The 12843-nt window shown below is 32.8% G+C and overlaps 2 protein-coding genes across 2 annotated transcripts; both read right to left on the reverse strand.

Moving 5' to 3' along the window:
• Window positions 1-1047: 1047 nt before the first annotated feature.
• Window positions 1048-3413, reverse strand: LOC129319259 (F-box protein At5g41490-like). The gene is made up of 2 exons (XM_054964263.1): window positions 2709-3413; window positions 1048-1727 (listed from the first exon to the last, which is right to left on the reverse strand). The coding sequence occupies exons 1-2, from the start codon at window positions 3147-3149 to the stop codon at window positions 1725-1727; spliced, it is 444 nt and encodes a 147-aa protein (XP_054820238.1). The 5' UTR covers window positions 3150-3413; the 3' UTR covers window positions 1048-1724.
• On the reverse strand, window positions 3233-3859 carry LOC129319686 (F-box/kelch-repeat protein At3g23880-like). Its single transcript, XM_054964776.1, has one exon. The coding sequence runs from the start codon at window positions 3857-3859 to the stop codon at window positions 3233-3235; it is 627 nt and encodes a 208-aa protein (XP_054820751.1).
• Between the last annotated feature and the right edge of the window lie 8984 nt (window positions 3860-12843).

Below are 12843 nucleotides of genomic sequence, written 5' to 3' on the forward strand. Positions count from 1 at the left end.
CATTCATTTTATATATATCATATTAACGACTAGCATAATATTATATATACGCATGCTTTTGCCATTGCTATTAATCTATATATTCACACTTACTTTTACAAATGCAATCCTATCCTAATTATATTATAGATAGCAAGTAAGATCATGATTATTTTATATTTGAATTATTGCTTTCTTGCATTGCTACACTTTTATTTCTTATATAATATTCTAATATCGCTTTGTATCTTGGATCTAAGATAATGCCACCTCTTGCTTAGACTAATTCGAACCCCATTGTATAAGACTGTTATTACTAACGATAGCCTCATGGGTATTTTGGGAATATTTTTAGCATATTTATTTAATATAACTGCCTATCTAAGAACTCAAGACTACAGCATAAATTAATTCAATTCTTGTGACTAGTTGAATCAAGCACCTTTAGGTTCTAATATCTCAATCAGATGATTTAATACACCCATGCATCGCATAGGTTCAAAAACTAGTTGATAATTGATAATAAAAATGAAATAATCAGGTGCTAGAATTATTAACTACCAAATAGTACACAATGTTGAGCTTTTATTTTTGAATGGCATTAACTTTTCTCAAGAGTGAATTAATAAATGTTTTAAGTTTTTGATAATTTTTTTAATAATGAACTGCGAATATCAGTTTAAACGACTACACATTCAGGAGTCTCAATTGTCAAAAAAAGACATTTAAGTTTTAAATGTAATCTTCAATTTATAATTGAGATTTCTATTTGTAGTTATTTAAATCAATATTTACCATTTCTTTTTTAAAAAATTAAAATCTAAATATTGTTAATTTAAACTTGTAAGACTTAAATATCGATCGTTTTTCCTTTATGTTTGATGGACTTTTATTATTAGTCTCATTCATGACCATTCATGGATTCTCTTCATGTTCCAATAATGACCAATAATTCAATATGAAACCACTCGGTACGAACCACAGAGTAAGAAGCGACTCAGGACTACTCAACAACAATCTCATGGCTTTTGAATGAGTTTGAAGAATCTCAAATTTGACCAGTCATGATGCTCCATATATCTTTTAATTGAGCTGTCTCGTCTCTTCACGCGATTCTAATTATGCAGCAGGCACGAATTGGGCATGATAAATGACTTTTTTACAATCATTCAAATAATATAAATATCATCGCCTTTCAATCTTTGGGTTTCACACTTCTATATATCTCTCACACTATCAAAACCTTTCTGTTTTTATTTTCTCTTCATTGACACGGCTTCTTCTGATTCTGATAATGATAATCCTTCTCAAGATCACCAATACAGCTGTGATCACTGTCATTACTTCTTCTACCTTCCTCCTTCACCTTCTAACGTCTGTCCTCATTGCCGGAAGTCAGAAATAACGGCTACAAATATTAAATTTAGCCCTGTAGATGACTTTAGCCTGCGGTTAGAGTCAAAAAGAGCCTCCAAACATGCTGCTTCTGAATCTTCCATTGAGAAGATCCCGGATGTCAAGATTACTCAAGATTTGATGGAAAAGCAATCTGAATGTTGTGTCTGTAAACAAGAATTTCAACCAGACGCAATAGGAAAGGTGTTACCATGTGATCACTTCTTTCATGAGGAGTGCATTATTGAGTGGTTGAGACAGCAAAACACATGTCCTCTCTGTAAAGGAAGACTGCCTGAGCAATATAAGCTTTATAAGTACTGTCCTTTTGGGTCCTCCTCTAGTTCTTCTCACTGACGGATGAAGACAGAAAATTAGTCTATGGTGGTATAATTAATATGTCTTTCACCTTAAATTTCTCATCATTTGAGTCCTACATTATATATATATATATATATATATAATTTGGTCAAAGCATAAGAATATAAGAATATATATGCGTATGACGACTTTCACCCTATTTCTTTTTCAGGTATGAAGAATTCAAAGTTGCAGCACCTTCTATAGAGAGATGTTCCGCCTAGGAGTGGATTGCAAATTTATAAGATCAGCAGTTTAAATTTAGTAGTTATTATATTACTTTAGTGAAATTAGAAAGTCCTGTTCTAGTGTCATTTACTTATGCTCTAGTTGTATTGGAACATCAATGATATATTAATCTAGTGAAATATAATTATTATATGTTTATTTGGATCAATGATATGATGATTGATTGGGAAAAAAAAGTGAATCTTGACATTTAGAATCAATGACACAGAAAAAGAGAAGTTAACCAGAAAATTTGAATGTCTTTTGATTTTTAAAGTCAGAAGACATTCAAATTTGTTAGGTAATTTTTTTGAAAGACGATCAGGAACATATTGAAAAATTTTAGAGCTCAATCCCAGTGAAAAAAAGTGTAAAGATTTAATTAAAAAATTCACATATTTACCTTAAATTCACATTAGAATATATAGTGCTGCTAAACATAATTAAAAGAAACCATAGAAAAAAAAAACAAATTAGAATCCAATATCCTTAATTCAGCCACCATGTCAGCACATGGAGCGAAGCTGTAACTAGGCATGGCTTCTTCTTTTGTTCTTTCTTGCGAGGGCTAAGTTTTTGAAGTTGCTTCCAACTCTGATGTATTAATATGGACTCAAATTAAAGTTATGTGTAAGTTTCTGATTAGTTTTTAATTTATGTTTAGTTTGCTCCTCTTTAATTACTTATTAAAGCCTGTATGGAACACAAGTAAAAAAATTTCATGAAAATGCGAGAAAGTACATAACCTGATGGATCAGACTTTTTTTGTTTCCTTGTCTGATCCCCAAAGGAACCAAACTTTCCGCATAGCCAAACATAAAATTCAATCCTGGATCTCCATAGATTTGAAGCCTTTGAACCTGCTGTGTCTGAAGATTATATAAAACCAATTGACCTTCATTTTCCCCAACAATTTCATCATCTCCCCAAAACCCTATGAAACAATCAAGTTCACTCTGTGGCCCAATTTTAAACTTTTTAGCCCAACTACTCTCAGCACCATACTCATTCATCAACCAAATCTCAAACATGTAATTGCGGCCAGGCCTTATATAACTAGTAGTTAAAGCAAGACTCTTATCTATTACAGCAAGACTTGCTTCAACATAACAAGAACCAATCGGAGGACATCGAATCTTCCCAAAACTCTCTTTGCTAAAATCAAACCACAAAATGGTCTCATCCATTTCAAAAGCTAGCCAGTGATATATTCCATTCAAATAAGTCCTCCGTTTTGTAAAAGAGATTTGAACAGCTGGGACAGCAACATCTATTGTTTTCCATGAATCAGTACTAAGATTATATACCTGAACTGGAAGTTTTTCTCTTCCTTCAAAACCGAACTTGAGAATCGAACAATCTTGTAATCTTTGGTAATAAGATCAATTCCGAACCCATACATTGCACGAGCCATGTCTATGGGATCCAATATTTGAGGCAGACGAAGAAGCTTCGTGTCTTTTGTTGCTGGGTTCCATAGAATTATGATATGCCTACGACCATCAAAATAAGTAAAAGTGCCGTCAAGATTATCTCCTCTAAACACACCTTGGAGACAGAAAATGCCATTACATTGGCCATAAACTGTGATCCATCTCAAATCCTTGTCGGCGAAAGGCAATTCTATGTCATGAGGCACACAATATTTAGGTTCCTGATCTTTGGAAATCAAGGAGAGGCAAGGCTTCAGAGTGAGACCGTGCCTTCGAAAGATAAGTTGGTTGCGGAAATTACTAGAGATAGAAACAGACCATTCAAAGTGTTTGGAGATAAAATGTGGGTCGGTGATTTGAGCGTACCAAGATTTCGCTACGCATTTGAATCTAAGCAGCGATTTCACAGGCAGCCTCACCATGATTTCCCTTACCAGATCCTCGGGAAAATTACCGCTCAACATTATTAACTTGTTTTCTCTGAAAACTTCCGGGGATATATTGTCTCTTTTTCTTGCGGGTACTCAAGAAGATATATATATATATATATATACATATGGAGGGTTTTGCTATTGGCAGGTTGATTAGACTTACTGGGAGAGAAGCTATAGAAATGAACCATGATCGGAGTATTCGTATAAATAATGCCAAGTCTGGATCCGTTATTGGAGGATCTGGATGTGATTCTTGTTTCCCATCCTTTGCAAATATATAGTAGTTCGAAATGGGCACAAGAGACTGTTGAAAGCGAGCATATGGATTCCTATCATATGTATTTCATAAAATGAAATTAAAATTGGATTATCAAAGTAGTATAGTTAATTTTTTTGTTGACCGAAAAGTAGTATAGTTAATTTGGTCATGAGATTTTTTTTTTTTTTGGGTTATCCCCTGTAGGTATTGCATTATATTGCTTCTAGTCTTGTATCAAATGCGTACGTTGAGTCGGTAAATTATATTTCATGATGAACTAAAGTTCTATTTTTTTTTATTTTTTTGAGTTTACACAAGAACCGTTTATGGCTAGTGACTAGTATGTTGACCGGTTCTGCTTAAATGATACAAAACAATAATTTGGAGAGTCTTTAGAACCTAACATAGTATCGATTTAACGGTTTATCATTTAGACCAGTCAAATCGATATGATTTTAAAAACAATATAGTATACAATGGCCAAAATTAATAATATTGGTAATTCATCATGTTTAGGGGTATATATTTTCAAAACACACACACATATCCGAATAGAGACTTCATTCTTTGTTTGGATCTGGGAAAAAATAGTAAGGAAGGAAACTAAAAGGAAAGAATCCTAAAAATAATAAAAAAAATTACTATTTTGAAACTTTCTTTTTTTAGTTTTCTCTCCTCTCTATCTTTTTTTTTTTTTTTACACTTTTGCCTCCATCCAAACAAAGGCTTAATTACTGCCTAACTGCCTACACAAAATGTGATTGCAATTATACAATAACGCATGATTTAAATTTGGTGAGTAGCCTAAATATACTCACTCAACAAGTATTCCAATTAAATAATTAGATTTCATCAACACTTGAAAATTATCAAGATATATTTTTCTTTAAAAATTCAAAACCCTCACAATCAGATGTTAGAACACTCCTCATGTACTTTTCTCTCCTTTAAAAGTTTGAAATTTGATACTTTATGATTATTATATAATAAAATATTTTACAGTTATTCAATTAAATTAAATGGCTATATTATTATGTCACATGGATCATTTATTGAATGAGTTGATTTATGTCATTTACTAAATGGATTCAGTAAAGCACGCATGATGAGTAGAATAGATTACATATAATTGTGTCATTGAGTGTGTGGTTCAACCGGGGTTTGACCTAGCATCTCACATTATGAAGGATGGTAAGTATTATGAAGCCAGTCCTGTCTTATTTGTCATCCCCTTCCCATTGTATTGATAAAAAGGGAAATGGCTGAGGAAGGAAATTTATGAAGATCTCACCTGTTGCAAAGTTCTCAGGAGCAGCATAACCACTTGCGTTGATGATAAATGAGCTTCATTGGCAAAAGCAAAGTCTGATACCTTGGCATTGTACATCTGTGGAATAACCAAATGTATAATCAATATCAATATTAATATAAATTAAGTAGTAATTAAAGTTATAGATGTTGTGATTTATTACTTAAAGCAAATGCACTCTACAAGAAATCTACCCATACATAGTTAAGGCTAATCAGAGACAGAGTAGATAAAAAAGATATCTATCATTTGTTTGCTTCTTTATATATGAACATTTAGTGCATGAGAATCCAATTGTAGAGAAACTAGTTAATGGACATTTCTCCTTTTCCATCATCATCCAAACTGTCCAATTTGTAAAAGAATCAAAGACGAGGGACTAGCTCCGATTGAATTAAGCCCAACAATATATTTTAGGATTAAAGGGAAATTAAAAATATCCACGTTGCCAGGAGCGTCGTCTTTAAATAGTCAATACTACTACATGCATGCCTTTGAACTCTTTTTAGAAAAAGCATCCTTTCCCATCCTGTTGGCTGATGTTCATTGACTAAAGAAATTCCAGCCAAGCCCAAATCCAAATGAACTTAATTCAAATACCTGAATTTTTTTTATTATAAGTAAAATAAAACTTAAATTAAGTAAAAATTAAAAATCTTAATTTTTTAAGGTAAAATTAAAATTGGATAAAAAAGAGAAAATAAAATAAGGCAAGGTTTAGTTATATAATTTTTTTTTATATTTAGGTATTTTAAGTGCAACCCAAATAAGTCCAATTCATCTAAATTATTAGCTCTATGAAAGACTGAGCTCATTTATAAAATTAATGGGTAGCACACCTGGATTTTTTTTTTTAAAATATGTTTGCTCCTTAACCAACATCTCCGGTCCATGTTAACGGATATTAAGCCATTTTAATGGTTTGAGAAAAGATATCCTCAAGAAAAAGAGTTCATGAGTACATCCCTACATTTTTGTTGACTTAAAGATACTGAATGTTCCTTGCTAGCTAAATTTTTTTTTGAATATTTTTACCCTTTAACCCTATATATATATATATATATGTATGTATGTATGTATAATCTATAATGTACACGGCAGGATAAGGTATTATAGAATTATATTAAATAATTTCCGTTTAGAATTGAATTTCTTAAAAATAATTTGCAAACTCCGACCTCGTGACTTTTGGATGGCCATGAACCCGTACTATATCTCAAAGCAGCAACCTCATGAACAAACTATCCGTCTCATCATACATGGATCTCTTCTTCTTCACGCGTTTCTGATGCGGGCACAAAATTGACATGACCTTTAGGTATCTAAACCATTCATATACCATATTTATATATATACACACACACATATAGATATCCATCACCTAACATTAACCTTGGGGTTAATTATATACTTACATTTCACACTACTGTCATGGCTTCTCCCGAGGAATTTAAGCCATGCTTTTGTGATAACTGTCTTTCAACCGTCTGGATTGTTCCTTCCCCTACTCCCCCTTGTAGGCATTGCCATAACTACAATGTTGCACCTTGCAAAAAGAAACATACGCCTGAAAATTTTTTTCAGGCACAGTAACAGGCATATGCAGATTTCCTTAGAACAGCATGATCTCGATCTTCTATAGACAGGATGGCTGATCTCATGATCACTCAACTTGAAATTCATTTAAATAGACTGGACAATCGGATTGCATTCCCAAACAATCCTCAATAATTGTGAGATCTCTGCCATCCTGTCTGTGGAAGATCGAGATGATGTTCTAAAGGGATCCTCATGAGACTTGCATTGATACTTGGCTATCACAAAACGGAAACGCACGTCCTCTTTGTAATGCCACTTTACCTCCTGGCCCTTGTAATGTCTTCCCGTTCTTAAGAAGTGATTAATAATGCAAATGGCTAGCTTCTTCTTTTAAATTCCTTTCAACTTCTTATAATTTGAATATGGATGATCTTGCAAGTCATAAGTATAATTGTAGTGAACTTATATATGTTTCTCTGACATTATACACACACATACACATGGTTTTCTTCTCTTTTCAGGTATGGTTTACGGAATTTAAATCCACCGAATAATTCACAAAATGGGAAGATGCTGCACTTTTATTCAGTGAATTTTAAATTTATATTTAGTCCAAATAAGCATAGGCAGTTAGTTGTTTGTTATTATTATTATTGAAAAGTTGTTTGTCATGTTATTGTATTAGGAAGTAGACATGGTCTTTGTCTGAGGCACTCCCAGGTCCTTATTTGATTTATTTGTATTTGAACTTAATGTTATTATGCCATGTTTAATACATACATACATACATACATATATACATCCACATGCATACACAAGAATCTTGCTATAATTTTCTTAATTTACTCTAATAAAATTAGTTAAGATTTACACAGAAATAAAAAATATAATAGTGGCGCACAGAGCCCTAAGTGTTGTATTCTATTTATAGAGACAATTTACAAAACCCAAATAATCTTGAGGGTGCCATGTATATGCAAAAGAAAAAGAATAAATGAATGATAAAAGAATAAGACAATTAGAATAATTAAGTGGGCTTATCCTGACTGGGCTTTCTTATCTTGGACTTTGACTTTACTTCAACATTCCCCCTTAAACTCGGTGTTAGGGCTTCTTATCAGTCCAAGCCTAGATCTCAAGTCTAGAAAACGCAAGTGAGATAAAGCTTTGGTAAATATATCTAAACAATTTGATTAGATGAGGGGACATAGCATATAGAGGGTTGGTGAGATAGGACACGTTCTCAGACAAAATGCACATCTAACTCAATGTGTTTTGTTCGAGCGTGGTATATTAGGTTAGAGGCAAGAGCTGATGCGCTCAGATTATCGCACCATGCTACTAGAACCTGTTTGAGCTTAAAGCTGATCTTAGAGAACAAGGATTATAACCAAGCAATCCCAATAGTAAGATCAGCCAATACTCTATATTTGGACTCCGTTGAAGATCTTGAGACTACCTCATACTTTTTTCCTGACCAGGCAACAAGAGAATCTCTAAGAAAGATGCAACAATCTCCTATTAAGTGATGATCATCAACACATGCTGCCCAATCCACATCTGAGAAGCCATGCAACGTAAGAAATTTACTTGGTCTTAAGTAAAGAGTCAGATCTATAATCCCCTTAAGATACCATAGAGCTCTCTTGATTGCTTGCCAATGTTGATCAGTAGGTGTGTGCAAGAATTGACTTAATTTGTTCACTACAAACATTATATCAGGTCTCATGTTCATGAGTTATTATAATGCTCTAATAGTTCCTCTGTACATTAAGGGATTTTTTAGAAGAGTCCCTTCACTAATGGATAAATTTTTGTTAATCACCATAAGAGTAAGAACAAATGAGCAAGTAGCCATACTAAATTTTTCAAGTAAATCCAGAAAATACTTCTCTTGCTTCTACTAATGACCTGACATATCTCTATATGCTTCAATGCCGAGAAAATGATGTAGATTCCCTAGATCTTTTAAAGGAAATTGATAGTTGAGTTGTTTGATAAATGTAGTCAACACATCACTCCTAGTGACAATAATGTCATCAACATAGACAAGCACAAACATAATACTGTGCTTCTACTTCAAGAAAAATAGAGAATTATCACACTGAAAATGCTTGAAATGCTAGGTGACTTAAGTAGATTTTAGTCTGTCAAACCAAGCTTTAGGAGCCTATTTTAGGCCATAAATAGCCTTGTGTAAAAGGCATACATGATTTAGGAATCTTTTTTTAATGAACCCCTCTAGTTGCTTCATAAATACCTTTTGTTGAAGAAAACTACTTAGAAAGGCATTATTTATATCTAACTGTCTAATTTTCCAATTAGAACTCATAACTAGAGTCAGAATGAATCACAATATAGCTGGTTTCAAAATAAGAGAAAATGTCTCATCATAATCTAATCCTAGATTTTATTGAAACCCTTTTGCTACTAATCTTGCCTTAGGTTTGAGGAATGACTCATCAAATTTAAACTTTGCTTTGAATATCCATTTACAGTCTATAGGCTTTATTCTGTCTATGTAGGGCACTAATATCCACGTCTTGTTAGTGACAAGAACATTAAATCCATCTAACATAGTTCTCTTCTCTAGTTTAGACTTTAAAGCTTTAAAAATATTATTGGTTCCACTAATAAAATATCAGAAAATTCAACTAATCCTATGAAAGGAGATTTAGGTTTGTAAATTCCAACTTTACTCTTAGTAATCATAGGATTTCTATTTTGAGCTTCATCCATAAATGTTTGATCAGAAGCCATAAAATCAATAGGAATAGATTAACTTGAAATATATAAATTTGAAGCTATACCTATGGTAGTATTGCCCTGTATTGTTTTGTCACTTGCATCTTCTTCTTCTTTTATGTCTTCAATTCTATCAGAATGAGCAAAATCAGGTTCAATTAAGGCATTATTTTTGCTCACAAGAACTGAGTGCTTTGAGACAAGTCATTTTTGGTTGAAGGACGTGGAGCAGGCAGAGCATTAAGCAGTGGTTTGAAGAAAATGCCTAGATTTATTTCTTCAACAAGTACTTGTCTTTTGTTGATAAAACCTGTTGTAAATAGAAATTCTTTTTCATTAAAGTCAACATGTCTAAAGATATAGATTTTTCCTATAGGACTTAAACATTTAAATCCTTTATGTGAATTATTGTAACTAAGAAATACATACTTGATAGTTTGAAACTGAAGCTTGTGTTGGTTATAAGCTCGTAGGGAAGGCTAGCATGCAAAACCAAATACCTTTAAGCTGGAATAGTTAAGGTATTTTGTAAATAACCTCATGTAAGGAGAGATTCCTCCTAGAACACTACTAGGCAATCGATTAATTAATTTAGTAGCTATGTGAAAAGTCTCCCACTACTAATGAAGAGGCATTTTAGCTTGAGCTAGTAGGGTAAGACCCATTTCTACTATATGTCTGTGTTTTCGTTCTACTCTCCCATTTTTCTGTGATATATGTGGACAAGAGTGTTAGAAATGTATGCTAACATCTTGTAGTGTCTTAGAGAAACTCCTATACTCACCATCCTAATCACTTTGAACAATTTTGATCTTGTTATCAAACTGTCATTCAGCAAATTGTTTAAACTAAACAAATATTTGTAAGGCCTTATCTTTAGTTTTAAGAGAATAGATCCAGGAATATTTGCTATCATCATCTAAAAACAGTATATAATAGTGAAATCCATTTAAGGAGGCCAAAGGGTGAAGGTCCCCATAAATTTATATGAATTAATTGTAAAGCTGAGAAGTCTTAGAAGTGAAAGCTTTAAAGGGCAATGAGTGAGATTTGCCATACTTGCAAGATTTATAGAATATAGGTTCAATTTTCTCATTAACTTTCAAATTACAATCTCTAATAACTTGATTTAAAATTCTATCATTAAGATGCCCTAGCCTATAGTGCCACAGCTTCTTAGAATCACAAGTATTATTTCTATGAACTAAGAACTTTTTGCCTTCAAGATGAAAAACCATATCTGACTTTACATGCTTTCTATTATCATAAAAACCAGCATTCCTCTTTACCCTCTTCGCATTAACTCTATAAATTCTCTAGTTACTTCTCAGCCCCTACAGTAGTACTTTCCCTATCTCTTGATTCTTGACAATGACAGCACATGAATTCATTAGAATGAAAGCATCATTATCATCTGTTAGCTTAAGGATACTGATTAAATTCTTCTTCGCCTTAGGTGCATAAAGAACATTATTAAGTTTAATAGAGGAATCAAATACATTTTGTAGAGTAAAAGAACCAATCTGTTCAACATTTAAGCTTTGACTATTCGCAACTAATAGATGAAGCTTACCATCATTGTTTACCGGCTGATCATGACAAGTAGTGTAACATCCAGGAACATTTAATCTTGATTTATTAACCTAATAAGGATAACTAGTGAGTTAATAAGGTATATGATCAGAGGGGTTTAATTGGTGTAATTATGGTGAATTTAGCCTTAAAAGTGGGTCCGAATTGATGGTAGGCCACCTAAGTAGGAAAGTGAAAGAAAAGTAAAGATTTGCTCTTTATGTCACATGTCGTAGTGCATGGTCAATCCGTCGTAGTGCACGGAGGTAGATTTGAATGCAATGAGCTCCTTTATACCATACACCACTATGGAGTGTAGCTCAGCACATGAGCAAAATTTTTGATAAATCAGTTTGTGTCTGTATGAGAAAGCAGAAGAGAGGAGAGGAAGAAAAATGAAGAGAATGTTAGAGCTCTTCTAAGGCACGTACATTAGCTCCCATTGTTGATGTTTTGAAGCTCTCAAACACCCAAGGTAGATAACCTAAGCCTTCTTCTTTCTTTTTCTCCCTTATTATGATGATTTATAGTAAGGTTTAAGTTAGAATGCTCATTTTTGATTCATAGGATTATGGGTTTGAACCCATTAGTTAAAATGAATATAATAGGAATGGTTTGTGATAGGTAAACCCTACATTGATGGTTTTATCAAGAGTTTGTTAGATAAAGCATTTAATACCTAAAAATTCACATAAATGTGGTAGTTGAAAGAGGTTTATGTCCATTAATAGTGATTTGAAGTGTTATTAATGATTATGTGCATTAATAAAACTTAAAGAGCCCATTGGGTATGAATGAGTAATAATTTATGGGTTGATGGAATAGAGTATGTGGAGATATGTATTGATAAATCCTTAAAGATAAGATCATGCTAATATTCTTGATTTTGGTTGTAGTATGGGTTCATTTGGCACCATTTAAGCTTGTAGAAGCTTTGAAAGTTGGTATTGTGAAGAGTAAACCTTTACCTCTTAAAGGTTTGAGATAATCGGGAAAAAACTTAATTTTTATAGTTGAATGTTAATTATGTTTATGAAATATAATTGATGATTTAAATAAATAATGCATGTCGGTGATGTGTTTAGTTGTAAAATGATTTTAGAAAGGAAAAACATTTATTATGTCACTCCTTTGTGATTTATAAATTTACTTGTGGCATATTGTTATAAAAGTGAAGAATTATGATATGTGATATGTTAAATGTGTGGAGTGATTGGATATGAGTATGTGAAATTAATTGCCATGAATTAATTCTTAAAATGCATAATATGTGACAAATGCGCATAGCATGATTATTGGCGGGAATTCACCTAGGAAGATTGGTTTAAATCCATATGGTAGTGGCAATGACCATTGAAATCAGGAACTTACCTTGGCATCAACTGTCGAAATTAGGAGGTAGCCTTTATCTTATAGTTAATTTGAGACTGTCTCACTTGTTCTACAAGGGACTCAAACCTAACTAGTCTCCACCTATTTATGAGGAGGCTAGATTAAGAGTACGACACCCCATGGATGTTAGTATTAGGGAAAATCAAATTACATAAGTAAGTAAGTTTACCTTAGCCTGATAGCTCTTCACAAGTGAAA

Source organism: Prosopis cineraria, unplaced genomic scaffold (genome assembly GCF_029017545.1).
Source record: "Prosopis cineraria cultivar Desert tree isolate PC_DT_omini unplaced genomic scaffold, ASM2901754v1 PC9, whole genome shotgun sequence".
Taxonomy (NCBI): Eukaryota; Viridiplantae; Streptophyta; class Magnoliopsida; order Fabales; family Fabaceae; genus Prosopis; species Prosopis cineraria.

Excerpts from the sequence above, each read along its gene's own strand:
- LOC129319259 (XM_054964263.1), bottom strand. The coding sequence starts at position 3,149 with ATGGATGAGACCATTTTGTGGTTTGATTTTAGCAAAGAGAGTTTTGGG.
- LOC129319686 (XM_054964776.1), bottom strand. The coding sequence starts at position 3,859 with ATGTTGAGCGGTAATTTTCCCGAGGATCTGGTAAGGGAAATCATGGTG.